Source organism: Dictyostelium discoideum (assembly GCF_000004695.1).
Source record: "Dictyostelium discoideum AX4 chromosome 3 chromosome, whole genome shotgun sequence".
NCBI classification, from domain to species: Eukaryota; Evosea; class Eumycetozoa; order Dictyosteliales; family Dictyosteliaceae; genus Dictyostelium; species Dictyostelium discoideum.
Window position 1 is genome coordinate 3,267,867 of NC_007089.4, and position 20,000 is coordinate 3,287,866.

General features: G+C 20.8%; 12 protein-coding genes across 12 annotated transcripts in view; 5 read left to right on the forward strand and 7 right to left on the reverse strand.

Moving 5' to 3' along the window:
• Positions 1–720: 720 nt before the first annotated feature.
• On the reverse strand, positions 721–2,404 carry DDB_G0280395 (hypothetical protein; the record flags this gene model as incomplete). The annotated part of the gene is made up of 4 exons (XM_636289.1): positions 721–991; positions 1,024–1,309; positions 1,425–1,850; positions 2,086–2,404. The coding sequence occupies 4 exons, from the start codon at positions 2,402–2,404 to the stop codon at positions 721–723; spliced, it is 1,302 nt and encodes a 433-aa protein (XP_641381.1).
• Positions 2,405–3,857: 1,453 nt separating this feature from the next.
• On the forward strand, positions 3,858–7,363 carry DDB_G0280397 (hypothetical protein; the record flags this gene model as incomplete). Its single annotated transcript, XM_636290.1, has 4 exons — positions 3,858–4,785; positions 4,912–7,077; positions 7,154–7,266; positions 7,355–7,363. The coding sequence occupies 4 exons, from the start codon at positions 3,858–3,860 to the stop codon at positions 7,361–7,363; spliced, it is 3,216 nt and encodes a 1,071-aa protein (XP_641382.1).
• Positions 7,364–7,388: 25 nt separating this feature from the next.
• Positions 7,389–8,081, reverse strand: DDB_G0280333 (hypothetical protein; the record flags this gene model as incomplete). Its single annotated transcript, XM_636291.1, has 1 exon — positions 7,389–8,081. The coding sequence occupies one exon, from the start codon at positions 8,079–8,081 to the stop codon at positions 7,389–7,391; it is 693 nt and encodes a 230-aa protein (XP_641383.1).
• A 544-nt stretch (positions 8,082–8,625) lies between these two features.
• DDB_G0280335 (hypothetical protein) lies at positions 8,626–9,158 on the reverse strand (the record flags this gene model as incomplete). Its single annotated transcript, XM_636292.1, has 2 exons — positions 8,626–9,023; positions 9,125–9,158. 2 exons carry the CDS (start codon positions 9,156–9,158, stop codon positions 8,626–8,628), a joined length of 432 nt encoding a protein of 143 aa, XP_641384.1.
• Positions 9,159–9,551: 393 nt separating this feature from the next.
• DDB_G0280337 (hypothetical protein) lies at positions 9,552–10,047 on the reverse strand (the record flags this gene model as incomplete). Its single annotated transcript, XM_636293.1, has 2 exons — positions 9,552–9,892; positions 10,011–10,047. 2 exons carry the CDS (start codon positions 10,045–10,047, stop codon positions 9,552–9,554), a joined length of 378 nt encoding a protein of 125 aa, XP_641385.1.
• Positions 10,048–10,472: 425 nt separating this feature from the next.
• DDB_G0280339 (hypothetical protein) lies at positions 10,473–11,460 on the reverse strand (the record flags this gene model as incomplete). Its single annotated transcript, XM_636294.1, has 3 exons — positions 10,473–10,699; positions 10,843–11,274; positions 11,406–11,460. The coding sequence occupies 3 exons, from the start codon at positions 11,458–11,460 to the stop codon at positions 10,473–10,475; spliced, it is 714 nt and encodes a 237-aa protein (XP_641386.1).
• Positions 11,461–12,621: 1,161 nt separating this feature from the next.
• Positions 12,622–13,080, forward strand: rdiB (rho GDP-dissociation inhibitor-like protein; the record flags this gene model as incomplete). The annotated part of the gene is made up of 1 exon (XM_636295.1): positions 12,622–13,080. The coding sequence occupies one exon, from the start codon at positions 12,622–12,624 to the stop codon at positions 13,078–13,080; it is 459 nt and encodes a 152-aa protein (XP_641387.1).
• Positions 13,081–13,246: 166 nt separating this feature from the next.
• On the reverse strand, positions 13,247–14,523 carry DDB_G0280051 (hypothetical protein; the record flags this gene model as incomplete). The annotated part of the gene is made up of 2 exons (XM_636296.1): positions 13,247–14,139; positions 14,457–14,523. The coding sequence occupies 2 exons, from the start codon at positions 14,521–14,523 to the stop codon at positions 13,247–13,249; spliced, it is 960 nt and encodes a 319-aa protein (XP_641388.1).
• Positions 14,524–15,905: 1,382 nt separating this feature from the next.
• DDB_G0280341 (hypothetical protein) lies at positions 15,906–16,733 on the forward strand (the record flags this gene model as incomplete). Its single annotated transcript, XM_636297.1, has 4 exons — positions 15,906–16,117; positions 16,189–16,199; positions 16,255–16,442; positions 16,602–16,733. The coding sequence occupies 4 exons, from the start codon at positions 15,906–15,908 to the stop codon at positions 16,731–16,733; spliced, it is 543 nt and encodes a 180-aa protein (XP_641389.1).
• Positions 16,734–16,839: 106 nt separating this feature from the next.
• Positions 16,840–18,045, forward strand: DDB_G0280343 (hypothetical protein; the record flags this gene model as incomplete). Its single annotated transcript, XM_636298.1, has 2 exons — positions 16,840–16,945; positions 17,186–18,045. The coding sequence occupies 2 exons, from the start codon at positions 16,840–16,842 to the stop codon at positions 18,043–18,045; spliced, it is 966 nt and encodes a 321-aa protein (XP_641390.1).
• A 232-nt stretch (positions 18,046–18,277) lies between these two features.
• Positions 18,278–19,520, reverse strand: sgtA (tetratricopeptide-like helical domain-containing protein; the record flags this gene model as incomplete). Its single annotated transcript, XM_636299.1, has 3 exons — positions 18,278–18,623; positions 18,716–19,013; positions 19,160–19,520. The coding sequence occupies 3 exons, from the start codon at positions 19,518–19,520 to the stop codon at positions 18,278–18,280; spliced, it is 1,005 nt and encodes a 334-aa protein (XP_641391.1).
• Positions 19,521–19,915: 395 nt separating this feature from the next.
• DDB_G0280347 (ubiquitin-conjugating enzyme E2) overlaps positions 19,916–20,000 on the forward strand; it is a gene marked incomplete at both ends in the record, with an annotated part of 650 nt that continues 565 nt past the window's right edge. Inside the window, one exon of the mRNA XM_636300.1 lies at positions 19,916–20,000. This exon is cut by the window's right edge and continues 36 nt beyond it. Within this exon, the coding sequence (XP_641392.1) occupies positions 19,916–20,000 (85 nt within the window).

Genomic DNA, 20,000 nt, shown 5'->3' on the forward strand with positions numbered 1-20,000 from the left:
AAAAGAAAAAAAAAAAAAAAAAAGAAAAAAAAAGAAATAATAAAAAAAATAAAAAAATAATAAACAAATAAAAAAACAAAAAAAAAAAAAAAAAAAACAAAACTAAATTAATTAATTTATTATTAATAATGTAAAAAAAAAATATATATATATTACAGTAGTTTATTTTAGTATACTAATTTAAGATCCAATTTTTTTAATAGACCTACTTTTTTTTTTATTTTTTTTTTACATTTTTAAATTTATTTCTAAATTTTTTTTTTTTTTTTTTTTTTTTTTTTTTTTTTTTTTTTTTTTTTTTTGTACAAGTATCCAATTTACTACCTTAAAAAGGAAAATATTTTACATAAAAGGCCACTTTTTGTATTTTCATTTGAATTGTTTTCATTAAATTTTTATCAGATCTCTTTTTAAACCAAATATATGTTGAGCCAGCCACAATAACTACAACAAATAAAATTGAGCAAATTATAATAGCAGCAATTTTAGAAGCACTCATTCCCGATTCATTATTATTTGAACAAATTGAATATGATGATGATGAGATTTCTTTTGTATCTAAAAACATGGAAAAATCAGGATCAATAATAATTTGATTTTGGAAATAAGGAATATTAATACCAATAAATGCTTCACGATAAGAAACATTATCATTTTTACTACCATCAATATTAGTATCAGATAAAGTTGATGAATCAAGTATTGAATTCTCTAATGTAATTATCTTTGTTGTGCTCTTTTAATAAATCTAGCATAAATTGAATGATTATCAATTTGAATTTTTAAATAATTTGAATTTTCTTCTTTTATAGTTTCACCAAATTCTTTAATTGAGCAAATGTTATTATTATTGTTATTGTCATCATCTGATGTTTTATTTATTATCATCATTGCTGAAATAATTAATTGAAGTCTATTTAATTTATTTTTAAAATTATATTTTGATATTTCAATTGTGTATTTAATTGTTGATGGGTTCATTTTAATATCACTATTTGCAAATGAAATATTAGTTTTTCAAACCATTGTAATGTTATTGTTATATCAGTTGTTGAAATAATTGATTTAAAAAGTTTATTATTATTATTATATTTATTTGTTTGTTCGTCATTTATTTCAAATTCAATTGTAGGGTTTGAATCATTTTTTGAAGGTTGTGGAATTATTATAACTTTTGAAGAACAATCAATTCCAACCCATGGTGATTTACAAATACAACCATTATTTGTGCAAACACCTTTGAGATATACCACCACATGGTTTATCATCTTTAAAACACTTTGATAATAGTAATGGAGTATATTGAAAACTTTTTAATAATGTAAATATTATATCACCATCGTTTAATGTTAGATCATGGATTCCAAAACCTGCTACAATTTCACATTGAATTGTTGTTTCATTATATTGTATAATATTTATACATTGATTTGAACCAATATCAATTGTTGAATTTTCAGATATATTACCAAAGAAACCATAAATAAATGTTAATCCACCATCAATAGTTGGGGATTTTACAGAATCAATATATATTTTAGAAATTTCACAATGGTCACCTTTGGTTTTAGAATCACATAAACATGAATTTGCTTCATATTCACCATGAGATGTACAATTACCAAAATCTTTTAAAATTGTGTATGATAGATCATTATCAGTGAATGTAACATTCTTTTCACCAAATTGAAGTATGTCAACTTGATAAACAATATTAAAATCATTTATTTGTTTTATATTATTACACTGTAATTCACCAATATGAATTGTACTTTCATTACTTATTGTTCCAAAGACACCATCCAATGATAATTTAATATTTTTGATTGTTGTTGAAAATTCTATTCTATCTATAACAATTAAAGATTTTTCACATAATTGACCACTAGTTTGAGTATCACATATACATTTATTTTGAGTTTTATTAAATGTTCCATGAGATGTACATGTTCCGAAATCATTTGAAAAATTAAATGACAAATCACCATCTGTATAACCAATAATTTGTCACCATATAAAGGTGTTGTTGTGCATGAGACCAATATTGGACTGTGTTGCTTTATATTTTACAATCATAAGCGTTACCAATTTTAACAGTTGTTAACATTGGTGAAATGTATCCAAAGAATCCAAAAATTGATATATTATCTTCTTGAAAATATCTATAGTAATATACTTCCTTAATAATTATTTTTGAAGTTTCACACTGAGTACCATTGGTTTTTGAATCACATAAACAACCACCACCATTATAATTACATACACCATGATTTGAACATCCATAATTACAATCACAAACTAATGAACTATAATATTCAATTTGGTATGTACATGTTTCAGCTTCTAATACTTCTGTTTTAGTAAATACTCCTCTATTTAGATCACAGATGAGGAAAAATTTCATTCTTCTTCTATTGGGTACGGGAGAGCCTGAACAATCATTTCCACCTGTGGGGTCAAAATGATATGAACTGGTTATAATAGTCAATCCATTTTCAGGAAACTCTACAGAAAGTTATAACCAGTACACTTTCAATTTGGTAGCAATTTGATTGGTATGCACTGGAATATATATTTAGTGGCTTTCCCCTGGAAAACCATGACATTTATCAACTGTTACATTACAAAAATTAAATTTATATAAACCATCACCACCATATGATAAATTTGAGGCAGCTGTCCAAGGATCAGAGGAATTTCTTAGTTTTTTATTTTTTATTTTTCATTTTTTATTTTTCATTTTTTATTTTTTTTTTTTATTTTTTTTTAGAATTGGAATTAATATTTTAATTTTTTCGATTCATAATTTTTAATATTTATTTATAGAATTGGAATTCCAAAATTTGTATTATTATATTTTTTTACCTTTTTAATGGGGAGAGATCATATATGATTCCTTTATTTATATTATTATATAGACAGTTATTTTGACCAATACATTTTATTATATTTAGGCTGGTTAAAAAAATAATAAAAATTAAATATTTATTTTTCATTTTTAATCTATTTATTTATTTATTTGTATTTTTCTTTTTTTTTTGAAAGAAAGCCAAAAAAAAAAAAAAAACATTATAAACATTAAAAATATAACAAATTTGTTGGAAAAAAAAAAAAAAAAATGGTATTTCAGATATGTTATAAAAAATTTCCACCCCTCCCAGATTTTCCGAATTTTTTTTTTTCTGTTCCACCCGCCTTGTGGACTAATTTTTTATTTTTATCAAATTTTTATTTTTTTTATTTTGGTATGGCTTTTTATTGTTTTGAATTAAAGATTGATAAAAACATTGATTACATATAAAAATTTGAATCTAATGATTTTTTTTTTTGTAATATTTATTGGTGAATGATTTTGTGATATTTCTTTTTTTTTATATTTTTATCAAATTTTTTTTTTTTTTTTTTTTTTTAAGGACATTTATTTTTTTTAATCAAAAATTTTATTTTTAGAATTTAATTATTTACCATTCATTTTATAAATAATATTAAAAAATTATAAAAAAAAAAAAAAAAAAGATAATAAAATGAAAAAAAAAAAAAAAGAAAAAACATTTTTTTTTTTTTTTTTTTTTTATTTTAATTATATTTTAATGTTTTTGTTAATAAAATAAAAAAACTTTACTTATTTAATTACTCCAAATTGTTTATTTAAAATTTTTTCTTTTTTTTTTTTTTTTTGGGGTTGAACTTGAAACTTTTTTGAAAAAAAAAAAAAATTTAAAAAAAAAAATCTTGGCGCCAATTTTCTTCAATTTAAAATATTTTTTCTAAAATTTTTATTTTTTTTTATTTTTATTTTTTTTTTGTTTATGAATATATATAAACCTTAAACAACAAAATAATATTTACATGTAATAATGGATTTTAACCAAGAAAAAATAGATGATGCATTTGTTAACAACAACAACAACAACAACAACAATAGCAACAATATTCTTGATTTTAATAAAATAACTGAACAAAGTGATAATAATAATAATAATAATAATAATAATAATAATAATAATAATAATAATAATGCAACTCAAACTTTTAATGAGGTTGAAAATAAAAAAGATAATGTTATTTTTTATGAAATGTCATCATTAACTCTATCACCAATCACAGTTAATCAATTATCAATAAACCAAAATATCACCACCTCATCTTCTACAAATTCTATTTCCACACCATCATCATCATCATCAACTACAACAACAACAACTACAATTACAACAACAACAACTCCAAAAGAAATTCACACAACACAACAAGAACAAAAATCAACAACAGAATATTCACATTTTGAAAATGTACAGGATCAACAAGATCATTTAAATGAAAATAATATTCAAAATGAAATAAATCAACAACAACAACAACAACAACAACAACAACAACAACAACAACAACAACAACAACAACAACAACAACAACAACAACAACAACAACAACAACAAACCATTGGGCCATCACACAGTTCAAATGATGAACCACCAATAATATCTAAAACCCAAAATGAAAACAATAAAACACATATTTATGACGAGAGTGTAGTCAACACCAACACCAACACCAACACCAACACCAACACCAACACCAACAACAACACCAACAACAACATCAACAACAATAATAATAATAATAATAGTAAAGAAAAAGAATTAAATGAACAATTAATAATATCAAAATCAGAAAATGATGAGTTAGAATTAATAATTTTAGAGAAAGAATATGAAATATCACAATTGAGAATTGAAGATTTGGTTGAAAGATATGTTAAAAATAAATTACTATATAGCAATTGTAAGATAAAAAAAAAAAAAAAAAAAAGAATTATAATATAATATAATATAATACGTATATATATTTATATTTATATTAATATTTATTATTTTATAATTTTATTATTTTATTATTAATTTTATAAAGGTATTAAAGATTTTGAAAATTATGAATTAAAAGAATTATATGAAATTAATAGAAAAGAAGAAATTGAGAAAACCAATTCATATGTTGAAGAATTTTCAAAGAATGCAAATCAAATGATTAGAGATGAGATTAATGAATATGATAAAAGAATTAAAGAGATTAAACAACAACATTTAGAAGAGATATTAAAATTACAAGAAACTTTAAAAAGATTTAAAAATGATAAAGAGAATTTAGAGATTTCATTATTGAATTCCAATAATCAATTAATGGAGCTCGAGGATCAGTATCAGTTAAACACAAATCAGTTGAAGGAGACCTACAGGAAGCAAATCGCTATTCTCACTAATTTAAATTCGAAATTAACTATTGATCTTGAGAGAATTCAGAATCAAAAAGATAAAGAATTAAAAGATAATTTAAATTCCTTGTCTTTGGAATTGGTGGAGGCAGGCGAGAGAATTGAAAGATTTAAAACCATAGTTGAGAAATTGCAATCAGAGAAATCCAAAGACAGAGAGACAATTAAGGAATTGACTGAATCAAATTCAAAGATTAATAATAGTTTGGAGAAGTTACATAGGGAGTTTGATAAACAGGTGAAGGTGAATAAAAGGAATTCCGAATTACAGACAAAGGTTGACATTTTGCAAGGTGAGAATGACAATCTACAAAATAAAATCCAAGATTTGAAAACATCGTTTGAAAAAGAGTCAAACAGATTCCAAACTAAACTATTATCAAATGAGTCTACTAAAACCACACTTGTGTCTCAATTAAAGGATGAATTAAAACTTTCAATTAATGAATGTAAATCACAAAAGAAATTAAATGATCAATTGACTCTAGAGAATGAAAGATTGAAATCTGATAATCAAATTGAGAAATCATTACTTGATAATCAAATTAAACAACTCATTGATGAATCAAAACTTTTAGGTAATCAATTTAATTCTTTAAAACAACAAAATGAAAAAATTATAAAAGAAAATGAAAAATCTCAATTAATCTTAAAAACAAATAAAGATAATTCAAATAATGAAATCATTCAATTAAAAGATCAAATTTCAAAATTATTAAAAACTTTACAAAATAATAATAATAATCAAAATAATAATCAAAATAATGATAACTTAATAATTGATAAAACTGAACCAAAGAAACAAAGAAAAACTATCACCACAACTACAGAAACTTTAGAGAATTTAGGTGTAACATCTCGTTCTGGTAGAAAAAGGACACCAATTATATCTGATGAAGGTCAGGAAATTAAAACTGTGGTAAATAATTTTGTAAATAAAATGGAAGATGAAACAAAAGAAGAAGAAGAAGAAGAAGAAGAAGAAGAAGAACCAAAAGAAGAGATAAAACCAAAGTCAAGATCAAGAAAGAATGATAGTAGTGTTAAAAATGTAATTAACCAATCATCTAGAAGGAAGGTAAAAAGTAAAGAATTGGAAGAAGAATTGGAAGAAGAAAAAGAGGAACAACTAGAAGAACCAATTAAAGAAGATATTCCAATCCAACCAACTAGACCTAATTCAAGATCAAGGAGAAATACTACCACCACCACCACTATCAATCAAGATACTCCAATCATCATCAATAATGTAAATAGTAAAAAAAGAACAAGAAAATCACATCAAGAAGAGGTAGAAGAACAAGAACAAGAACAAGAAGAACAAGAACAAGAAGAGCATGAACAATCATACATATTGGAGGGAGAACAACCAAAAAAAAGAAATAGAATTTCTAGAAAAGATAAAGAAGAACAAGAACAAACTGAAAGATTAGAGTTGGAAAGATTAGAAAAAGAAAGATTAGAAAAAGAAAAATTAAAAAAAGAAAAATTAAAAAAAGAGAAATTAGAAAAAGAAAAATTTGAAACTGAAAAATTGGAAACTGAAAAATTTGAAAAAGAAAAATTAGAAAATGAAAAATTAGAAAAAGAGAGAGAAAAAGTTAAACAAAGAGAAAAATTAGCAAAAGAGAGAGAAAAGGAGAGATTAAAAAAAGAAAAATTGAAAAAAGAAAAATTGGAAAAAGAAAAATTGGAAAAAGAAAAATTGGAAAAAGAAAAATTGGCAAAGGAAAAATTAGAAAAATTAGAAAAAGAAAAATTAGAAAAAGAGAGAGAAAAAGTTAAACAAAGAGAAAGAAATAACAGTAAATATCCAATACACAAAAATGTGTAAAACTTTAAATTTTCTTCTTTTACTAATACTCTTCATTTCATATATAGATAAAGAAAATCTTAATGCAAATATATCAAATAATAGTAGTAATGGGAGTAAATTTGGGAAAATTCATCAATATCTTTTAAATAAAGGAACCATTCCGAAACTATCAAATATGGTATGTAAAATAAAATAAAATAAAATAAATGAATTAATTTACTAATTTTTATTTTTAAAATAATTTTTATTTTTTATTTTTTTTATAGAAAAAATAAAAATAAAATTTTTTTTTTTTTTTTTTTATTCTTGATTAAATATTGTTTTACAAAATACTTTAAGATTTAAATTATTATTTTCTTTTGAAGTACAACTGTTTGCAATGCTATAGGAAGTACAAGATTCTGGCCAATTGTTGTAATTGCAATATTGTTCGTATGGAGTGAGATTTAAGAAAGCACAATAATAATTTTTAGTGACTGCTTCACCTTGTTTGAAAATTAAATTTGGTGTGAAAAATAATGAGAATAGTAAATTCAAAGATGAGCAACCAGAATTTGTTTTTGAATGATATTCGAAAATTACTTGACCTTTGTTATAAAGTGGTTCGTTTGCAATTGTTACATAGGAGAAGGTTGTTTCATTTTGAGCATAGGTATAGTTTTCCATGGTGAAAAATGGATGACTGTAAGAGCATTCATTAAGACCATTTTTGAAAACATTGCTTGGACTATCACTACAATCATTGTTTTGATATTGTTGAGAAATTACTACATTATTTGTTTGATCATATGTGAATTTCCAATTTGTATTTTCTAAACCAATATCACCAACCGAACTAATACATTCATTTAATAAAAATGAATATCCAATACCACTTTGTTGATCTGATGAACATTTTAAACTTGAATATGGTTGAAATGTAACATATCCTTGAGATTTAACTAAATTAAATAATGAAATTGTTAAAATAATAAGAATAATAATAATTTTCATTTTTTTTTTTATTTTTTTTTTTAATTTATTTATTTCTTTATTTTATATTTTAAAAAAAAAAAAGATTTTATATTTAAAATGATTTTAAAATAAAAATTATTGTGATTTTTTTCTTTTTATTTAAAAAAAATTATAAAATAATATAAAAAAAAAAAAAAAAATTTCGTCATCTTTTTCAAGATATCTTGATATTTTATAATTTCGTATGAAAATTCTTATTCCAAATTTTAAAAAAAAAAACAATAATTAAAATTAAGAACGTCATAGATATTTTTTTAAATAACTCATTTTTTTGATATAAAAAAATGAAAATTTTGAAAATAATAAAAAAGAAATAAAAAAAATATAAAAAAAAAAAAACAAATAATAAATAAAGAATCATCAATAAAAAATTATAATTGTAATTTTTTTTTTTTATTTAAATATATGTTTTATGTTTTATGTTTTATGTTTTAGGTTTTATGTTTTATGTTTTTTTTTTTTTTTTTATATAAAATAAGAAAAAAAAAAAGTATTATATATATTATTAATTATAAAAACTAAGTTATAGTTTATCATTATTATTTGTTGGATTTTCATTATCATTTTTTATCTCTTCAACTATTTTATTTGATGATGATGAATTTTCTGGATGGTATTGATATTTTTCAGGTAATTTTTCATTTATAGCGTTTCCAAAATTGGTGATATGTTCTTTTGATATCTGAATACCTTCATTTATTTTTTCTTTTGTATATTGATAACTCTCTGCAGCTTTTTCTTTGGCAATTTCATAACTCTCATCCATTTTAACTTTATTTAATTCATATTGTTCATCAAGTTTTTCTTTTGCGCTTTCATATCCTTCTTCCATTTTAGTTTTACTTATTTCATATTGTTCTTCAAATTTTTCCCATGATTTATATGCAAAATCTTTTAATTGTTCAAAATAATTATTTGAACCTTTATTTAAAAAAAAAAAAAAAAAAAAAAAAAAAAAAAAAAAAAAAAAATTAAAATTAATTTTATTTTAAATTTTTTAATTAAAACATTTTATTACTTACCAGAATTTGAATCGGTTTTATTATCAGAATCCATTTTAAATTATTTGTTTTTTTTTATTTGTTTTTTATATATTAGTTTTTTATATAATTGTTTGAATGACTTTAGTTTTTTTTTTTTTTTTCTCATTTTATAGTTAATTTTTTTATTTTATTTTTGTTTTTTTTTTTATTAAAACAAATCATTACTCTAAAAATTTATTTGAATTTTGATTTTGATTTTTTCAGCGAATTTTTTATTTTTATTTTTTTTTTTTTATTTTTTTTTATTTTTTTTTTTATCCATTTAATTGTTTGGTCATCAAATTTTTTTATTTTTATCTTAATTCTCATAAATATAAGTAATTAAAAAATAAAAATATTTTGTTTTTACTATTTAAATATTGTTTTTTATTTTTTTTTATTTATTTTTTTTTTTTTCTTTATTTGTTTAAACTTTGTCAGTTGGAACCGATTTTACATGAGTTGTTTCACTTTGGATAGTAGTTGTTCCATCTGGATTTTTATAAACAGTTTCAGTTTCAGTTTTAGTACTAGCAGAACCATCTGGATGATATTGGATTTTTTCTGGTAATTGCTCATTGATAGCATGACCAATACTTGATAATTGTTCCTTTGAGACTTGGTAACCTTCACTAACTTTTTCCTTTGTAAATTCAAAACCTTCACCAACTTTTTCTTTAGTTATTTCATAACCTTCACCAACTTTTTCCCATGATTTATGAGCTAATTCTTTTAAATGATCCACAAAACCACCACTAGATGTGGTTGCTTTGCAAAGAGAAAAAAAAAAAAAAAAAAAATTTGGAGTGTGGTTTAAAAAAAAAAAAAAAAAAAAAAAATTAATTAACTATTTTAATTATAATATTAATAAAATAAATTATCTTACATGTTGTAGTTGTAGTTGTTTCTACTTTCTTTTCCATTTTATTATTTGTTTTTAAATTTTGTTTTTAAACTAATTTTTTATTAATTTTTTTTTCCCTTAAATATTTTTTTTTAAGGTTAAAAAAAAAAAATGTCAAAAAACTAATTATGATACCATTAATGGTCCTTTAATTTTATTTTTTATTATTTATTTAAAATCTATTTTTTTTTTATTTTATTTTTTTTTAATAAAATGTTAATTAATTAATTAATTTTTTTATTTTTTTTTTTTTGGTTTTGAACCACGAATTTTTTAATTCAGGAAATTATACTAAAATAGAAAAAAAAAAAAAAAAAAAAAAAAAAAAGAAAAAAATGTTTTTATTCTAAAAAAATTTTTTTTTTAATTTTTTTATTATTTTTTTATTTTTTGACGGATTTTGTTTAAATGACTATTTAAAAAATATAAAAAATAATAATAAAATTAATTATAAATTACACCAGTCATACATTCATTATTTATACAAGGGAAACCATTACAAAATTTTGTAGAATATTTACAAATATTCGATATTAAATCACAAGTATAGGTTTCACATAAATTATATCTATTACATTCAATATCAGTTGAACATGGCACTTTTATAGAACATTCAATTTGTTCGTGGTAACAGCCGTACATTATTGAGCAAAAATCTGATGTACATGGATCTATATTTTATTATTATTATTATTATTATTATTATTAGTTATTTGTTGAATTAATATTATTATTATTGTTTTTTTTTTTTTTTTTTTTTTTTTTTTTTTTTTTTTTTTTTTTTTTTTTTTTTTTTTTTTTTTTTTTTACAAACCATTATCATCACAAGAAATATTTGTATGAACACAACCATTTGGTCCACAAGAATCAATAGTACAGAAATCATTATCTTCACAATTTTTTAATGTATGTTGGCAAGTATTAGTGAAATCACAAAAATCATCTGTACATGGATTGTTATCATTACAATTCTTTTGACAGATTACACTTGGGTGTTTATTATTTGGTAAAGAAAAACAACCGTAACCATTATGACAAAAATCATCAGTACAAGGGTCACCATCGTCACAATTTGCTTTTGTATTAATACAACTACCATTATTTAAATCACAAGAAACTATATGACATGCATCTATACGTACACATTTATCAATTCCATAACATCCAGCACGAGGATTACAATAATGATTTACACAGTTATTATTAAGACTAGAACAACTTGCACTTGTACACTTTACAATTGTACCTTTTTTAAAAAATAAAATAAAATAAAATAATATAAAAAATGATATAAGAAAAAAAAAAAAATTAGTTAAAAATATATTTAAAATTATTATTAAAAAAAAATAATAATAGTTTTTTTATTATATATATTACCATTTGAAAATGAAATTATTGAAAGAATAAATGATAGAATTATAATACTCTTCATCTTTTTTAAGAATAATAATTCTTTTTTTTTTTTTGTTTAAAATTTTTTTTTTTTTTTTTTTATTCTTAGTTTTGTTGATTGTAATGAATAAATAGGAAAGGGAAAAAAAAATAAAAAAGAAAAAAAAAATTTAAAATTTATTTCTAATTATTTTAATAGGAAAAAATAGATTATTAGTGGTTTTTTGAAATTGCAGAAATCATTTTTATCATAATCCATTTGGTTTAAGGGTGGTTTTTATTTTTTTTTTTAAAAAGGAATTTAATTTCATATTATTATTTTTTTTATTTTTTTTTAAAAAAAGTAAATATAATTTCTGCCCCTATAATCTTGATTTTTTTTTAAAAAAAAAATTAATTTTAATAATTTAAGAATGAAGTTATAGAATACAATAATTTATTATTCTTGAATATTTACCAATCAACAAAAATAATCCAATTATTGGTGTTGTTATTTTTTATGGTACTAACGCTTAAACTAAATCTTGAAAATAATAATAATAATAATAACAAAATAATATTAGAAAAAAAAAAATAATAAAATCACAATAATAATTAAAAATGTAAAACTGGAAATAATCATTTTTTACATGTAATTTTAAAAAAAAAAAAAAAAAAAACTAAACTTTTAAAAAATTATTCTTAATTTTTTAATTTTTAAATAGTTTGTGGTGTAAAAAATAAATGTTACTGTTATATATTAATTTATTTTTTATATAATGAGTTTTAAACTTTTATTTTTAGAAGTTAAGAAAATTAAAACTAATTTATTATAATCAATTTTATATTGACTCTTTTTTTATTTTATTTAAAAATATATATAAATAATTTAAAATATTATGATATCAAAAAACAATATATATTTTTTATTCATAAATGTAATTTATTATAATAATATGGTGTGGGTTATTTATATATTTTTGTGTGATTGAAGGAGTGTTTTTTTTTTTTTTTTTTTTTTTTTTTTTTTTTTTTTTTTTTTTTTTTTTTTTTTGGGGTAAGGGGTATTAATATATTATTATTATTATTTTTTTTTTTTAATTTTTTTTTTTTTTTTATTATTATTTTTTTTTTTTTAATCTTTTAATTATTAAAATTATATTTATATTACAATAAAAATTCATATTAAAATTATATTAATAAAAGTAAAAAGTAATTAGAAATGATAAATCATAATATTATTAGTTTTAAAAAATTTGAAGCTATTTTTGAACAACGTCCAGGTGGTTTAGAACTTAATATGCCAATAGAAATTGGTAGTAATAATGTTGATTTAACATCAAAACCATTCAATATTAAAGGTGGATCACATTACAAGGTTAAAATTGGTTATATGGCAAGTGAACCAATCACAGATTTAATTTGCCAAATTCATACATTTAGAAAATCCACACCATACGGAAGAGATACTCAAAAAGTTGGTGACATTTGTGCAAATACAAATGACTTGGAATTTGATTTCCCAAAATTTGGTTGGGAGCAAGCTTCAACTCAATCATCGTCAATGGGTGATTACACAATTAAAATGTATTTCAAAGGTAATGGAAATCAAGATCTTGCAACTTTCTTTTATTCTTTTAATGTTGCTCCAGATTGGGAAAATGCTTTACCAATAAATTAAATTTAAAAATAACAATAAAAATTATAATTAATAAATAAAGTTTTTTTATTTATTTATTTAAAATTTTATTTACAAATTAAAGATTCTATTTTATTTTTTTTAATTTTTTAATTTTTTTTTTTTTTTTTTTTTTTTAAAATGAAGGATTAAATTATTTGTAAATAGTTTAATGTTTCTTTGGTCTACCTCTACCTTTCTTTTGAACTTTATCATTTAGATTGTCAGCAGCATCTTTAACGGCTTCAGAGGCATGGTCAGCGGCTTCTTTGGTATCTTTGGTTAATTCAGAACATTTGCTACATATGTTTTCTTTTTGTTCAGCGGTCCAATGTTCACATTTCTTTGCGGTTTCGTCCAACTTTTCTTTGGTATTTTCAGCTGTTTTCTCTGCATTTGCTGCTAATTGATCTTTGGTTTTATTTGCATCTTTAGCTAATTCAGAACATTTGTTACATATGTTTTCTTTTTGTTCAGCTGTCCAATGTTCACATTTCTTGGCAGTTTCATCCAACTTTTCTTTGGTTTCAGCAGTGGCTTTCTTTGTGTCCTCGGCCAAGTGTTCAGCTTTCTTTTTAGCTTCATCGTTGAGTTCGGCTGCTTTCTTTTTGGCATCTTCAGTTAGTTCACCAGCTTTCTCTTTTCCTTCTTCAACTTTCTTTTCAGTAGTTTCCTTTGCATCGTTGGCCATGAGTTTAGCATTCTTGGCTAATTCGGTACATTTATCACAAAATGCTTGAGTTTGTTCAGTTGTCCAATGAGCACATTTGTCACCAACCTCTTTGGCTGTACCCATCATTTCACCGGTTTTAGCTTTAAGTGTTTCAATACCTTCACCAACTGCATGAGCTGCATTTGTACCCATCTCTTTAGTCTTTTCAATTACAGGTTGTAATGTTTCACTAACCATGTTCATTCCACCAGTTATGGCTGCTGCTGTTGCATTCAATGCATGGACAGTTGCTTCTTTAGTATTTTGTGCAAGATGTGATGATGTATCTGCTATATCTGTCTTTAATTTCTTTGCATCATTTGAAATCTCTGTTTCATTTAATCTTTTACCTAATTAAATTTTATTAATTTATTTATTTTATATTTATTTATTTATTTATTTATTTATTTATTTATTTATTTATTTATTTATTTATTTATTTATTTATTTATTTATTTATTTATTTATTTATTTATTTATTTATTTATTTATTTATTTATAAAAAAATTTATTTATTTATTTATTTATAAAAAAAAAAAAAAAATAATAATAAAAAAAAAAAAATTAATTAGGAAACTTTTTAAAAAAAAAAAAAATAAAAACCCCTAAAAAATTTGAATTAAACGGAAAGAAAAAAAATGTTTAAATAAAATAAAAAAATAGTTACCTTGTTCATTCATATTTGCAGTATTTGATGTTGAGGGTTTATCACCTGGATGAATTGATGATGACATTATTTAATTAATTTAAATATACAAAAAAAATAATTTTTTATAATTAATATCTCTATTTTATTTTTAATAATCTAGAGTTTTGTTTATAGTATTGTAAAAAAAAAAAAAATAAAAATCTTTTGAAAGTTTTTTAGAGAGTATAGAAAAAAATAAAATGGAAAAAAAAATAAAAAAATAAAAATAAATACTAATTTAATTTCAGTGTCCAAAAACTGCAAAATAAATTTAAATTATTAAAAATTTAATTATTTTTTTATTTTTTTATTTTTTTTTTTTTATTGTCAATATTATTATTTTTATTTTTATTTTTATTTTTATTTTTATTTTTATTTTTATTTTTATTTTTATTTTTATTTTTATTTTTATTTTTTTTTTTTATTTTTTTATTTTAATTTAATTAAAATAATTTGTTTTTATTATTAAAGATTATTTTTATCATTATTTTGAAAAAAAAAAAAAAAAAAATTGCCGATTCCTTGTTGTTGTCATTTAGGATAGCACTAAGAGAATGTTGTTCATTTCTCAATAAAAAAACAACAATTTTTCTATTTTTAATAAATTTTGATTATTATAATAATTTGTAATATTTTTTTTTTTTTTTTTTTTTTGGGATTTTAATTATTTTTTATTTTTTATTTTTTTTTTTTTTTAATTTATTTTATGGTGGTGTGTTGTTTTAACCACATTGTAATTTCTTGTTGAAGAATATTGACTAAAATGGATATTAATTTTTTTTTTTTTTTTTTTTTTTTAATGAAATAAAGTTATTTTTATTTTTTTACATATTTCCCTTTTGGTCTAAAAGATAATTTTTCATTAGATATTATTAATAACAATCAACTTTATTTAAAATTAATTATTTGATTTTTTTTTTTTTTTTATTATTTTTTTTTTTTTTTTTTAATTATTATTTTTTTATTTTTTTTTTATTTCATTTTATTGTAATTAAATTTAATTAAAAGAATATAAATGAAAGAATTATAACAAAAAGAATTATATAAATTAATGTAAATGAGCCAAGATGTGAATTTTTTTTAATTTAACCCAACTTCTGAATAACGGTCAAAAAAAAAAAAAAAAAAAAAAAAAAGATTAATTCTTTTAAATCAGTTTTTTTTTTTTTTTTTTTTTTTTTAAATTAAAATTAATTGATAAGTTAGAATTTAAATTAAAAATTTAATTGTTTTAAAAACTTTATTTTTTTATTTTATTTTATTTATTTTTTTTTTTTATTATTTTTGTCTTTTTCTTTTTTATTTTATTTTTTTTTTTTTATTTTTTTTTAATTTCAGAAAACAAAGAAATATTATTTTTAAACCTGTATCACAAATAATCTGTATCACAAAATAAATAAAAAAATAGGAAAAAAAAAAAAAAAAAAAATGAAAAATCTTTTTAAATTAAATTTCTTATTTATTATTTTTATATTCATCTCAATATTTGCATTTCCAACAAATTCACAAAATACATGTCCCTCAGGATCATTAAATTCAACTGCAATTCCAATTAAAATAATTATTGCCTCAAATTCAATTGCTAAAAATCCACCATTAAGTGGTATGCTTGCTGGTTCAGTTTGTTCATCAATCAGTGTGTATATACTTTTTTTTTTTTTTTTTTTTTTTTTTTTTTTTTTTTTTTTAAAAAAATTTTAATTTTAAAAAGATTTACTAATAGTTATTATTATTATTATTTTTTTTTTTTTTTTTTTTATCTTTAAAAATTAAATAGCTGGAACAATAACAACATTTACTTTTCCAAATGGACCAATTATTAATACAGTACCATCAGGATTAATTGGTAAACCAATTATTGGAAAAATAGTTTTAGATTATTTAAATGCAAAATATGGTTTGGATTTTTCAACTGCAACTATCTCACAATCCAGCAGCACAGTTTCAATTAGTATTTCAAATATTGTAAAACATTAATTAATTATACTCTTTTTTAAAATTATTTATTAAAAATCAAATAAATAATAAAACCTTGTAAATAATAATAAAAAATAAAATAATTTATTAATTAAAAAAAAAAAAAAAATAATTATCTAAACAAATTTTTAATTAATAATTTTAAAGGATAATATATTATTTCCATTAAATTTTAAAAAAAAAAACTTTTTACCCGTTTTTCAATTTTTCAATTTTTCAATTTTTTTTTTTCTTTTTTTTTTCAATTTTTTTTTTTTTCTTTTTTTTTTTTTTAATTAATTTTTTAAAAAAAACAAACACACAATTTCTCTCCTAAAAAAAAACAAAAAACAAAAAACAAAAAACAAAAAAAAAAAAACAAATTAAAAAAAAAAAAAATAAAAAAATGACAAAAAAGATTCAATTTAAAGGGACAACAGGCCAAAGCGCAACACGTTGGGAAAAAAGATGGATAAATGTCGGACATATGAAACTTTTAAAATGGGTACCAAGTATGTATACATAATCTATACCATATGTTTATATACATATAAATTAAATATATAAATATATTATTATATTATTCATATACAAATAATTTTTTTTTACTAACTATGGTTATTAATTTTTGAAAAAAAATAAAAAATAAAAAAATAAAAAAAATAAAAATTTTATTAAACACCTAAAAAAAAAATTATTATTATTATTATTATTATTATTTTTATAATTATTATTAATTTAATAAATTAAAGCAAAAATAAAGAGACCAACACCAACACAAGGTAATGTTAGAAAAGAAGGTGGATTAACAACTAGACAAACACCTTCACAAAATATGGAAACTAGATACACAAGATCAAATCGTAGAGTTATTGGTGATAAAAAGAATGCAGAACATGATGAAGCATTTGAAATGATGTATTTAAATAGTTTACCAAAAACAAGAAGAACCACTAAAAAGATGGATTTACTCCAAAAGAAACATTTACAAGATGCAGGTTTAGTTGATACTGATTTACATGCCTCATCTGCTGATGAAAAATCCTCAACACCAAATAAAATAATTAAAACACCTCCACCAAAAAGAGCACCAGGTAGAGTTAAATCAATGTTATCACCTTCTCAAGATACAGCAATGTCAAATATAGGTTCAGATAGTGAATTAACTTCAAAATCAAATGATGAACAAGAAACTGTTAAAAGTCCTTCAAGAAATTCTAGAATAACTCCAAAAAGAAACAGTAATACAGGTTCATCAACTCCAACAACAACAACTACAACTACAACACAAACACCACAACCAACAACAACAGCATTAAACACTCCAACTACTACTACTACTACTACTACCACTACACCAACTACAAAATCAAAAACTAATTTAGATGAATCAATGGATGATAAAGATAGTGGTGTCAGTGAAGACGAATCAAAAAAATCTAAAAACAACAACAACACAAATAATACCGATAATAAAAAAGATGAAAGTTTAAATAATAATAATAATAATAATAATAACAATAATAATAATAGTTCAAATGAAAAAATGGAAATTGAATCATCAAATAATTTAGACAATGGAAAAAATAGTGAATCTTCTTCAAACTTTTAATTTATAAAAGTAATAATAAAAAACAAACAAAAAAAAAAAAAAAAAAAAAAACAGATAAAAATAAAACTGTAATTGTAAAAAATAATCTAAAAATATCTTTCTTGTTAAAAAAAAAAAAAATCAATTTAATCTAAGAAAATGTTAAACCCATGAGCTTTTTTTTTTTTTTTTTTTTTTTTTTTTTTTTGTTTTATTTTTAATTTTTTTTTTATTATTATTATTAATATTATTTTTACTTTTTACCTAAATTACCAAACATTTTTAATAAATCTGGATTATTGAGAAGACTAGCCATATCACCATTATCCATCATTTCTTTCATTTTTGGATCAGACATTAAGTTGTTTGCTAAACCTCTAATTGCTGGATTACTTAAGAGTGAACCAAAATCTAAACCACCTAAATCTGGCATACCTGGAATATTTGGCATAGCTGGTGCTTGATTGTTTGCAGCAGCAGCAAGTCTTTCAGCATTGGCAAGTGATGCTTTAAAAGTTTCATTATTTGGTTCTAATTCAATTGCTTTATTATATGCTTCCATTGCTTCTGAGAATTTACCTAATGATGTATATGCAGAACTTTATATATATATATATATTTATTAGATATAAGAAAATATATTATTATTATTATTAATTATTTTATGAAAAAAAGTAAAAAAAAAACATACCCCATTCTAGTGTATGCTTTACCATAATTTGGATTTCTTTTAATTGCTTCAAGACAATCTTCAATTGATTTTTCAAAGTTTTGTAAAGCAGAATAAGTGGCAGCTCTATTTGCAAAGTAAATAGCGTTGGTGTTATCATAAAGAATTGCTTTATTGTAACATGAAAGTGCTTCTTGATGTTTACCTTCATTCAATTTAGCATTACCTTCATTCTTTAATTTTTCAGCAATAGCTTTAACTTCACCTGCTTTACTTTCCATGAACTTTTGTTTTGTTGCTTTAATAACTGTTTCACATGCTTAATATAATTAAAAAAAAAAAAAAAAAAAAAAAAAAGAGTTGGTAAAACGAGAAATGTAATTGATATTATTATATATTATTATTCAAAATATATATATATATATATATATTATTGTGTGTTGTGTGAAATAAAATAAAACCTACAATCTTCATTTGCAAAAGCACCTTTTTGTTCAAGAATTGTGATAAATTGTTTAAATGATTCAAGAAGTTCGTATGGGATTTCACTATAAGTTTGATTTAATAATTCTTCTTTTGAAAGTTTTGTAGTGGTGGTAGTGGTGGTGGTGGTGGTATTGGTATTATTTTCACCAATGAATTTATCGAAAATTTCAGATAATGGTGCTGAAACTTGTAAAGTTGAATCATTTTCATCTACTCCGAAAACATCTCTAATACATTCGACTGCAACTTGTAAACTTTCAGCATTCTCTGCATCTTCTTTCATTGATACTTTTAAAAAGTTTAAAATACTAACTGCTAATTTTTGTTTATTTGATGCCATCTTCTCAAATAATTTATTATTATTTTTAATGTTATTAGATGTAACCTATTATTATAATAAAATTTTAGAAAAAATAAAAAATAAAAAAATTAAAAAAATAAAAAAAAGGGTTGAAATTTAAAAAAAGAAAAATTAAAAAAAAAAAAAAAAAAATTAAAAAATGAAAAAAAAATATTATATTAAAATTTTTTTTTTTTTTTTTTTATTTTTTTTTTTTTTTATGGTGAAATAAAAAATAATAAAAATAATAATAAAAAAAATAATAATAATAGTAAAAAGTGGCAGCTTATAAAAGATTAATTCAAGAATATAAAGATTTAACAATTAATCCACCTGAAGGATTAGCAGCAGGACCAGTAAATGAAGAAAATTTATTTATATGGGAAGCTTATATTATGGGCCCACCTGATACTGATTATGAAAATGGTGTTTTTACAGCAGTTTTAACATTTCCAACTGATTATCCTTTAAATCCACCAA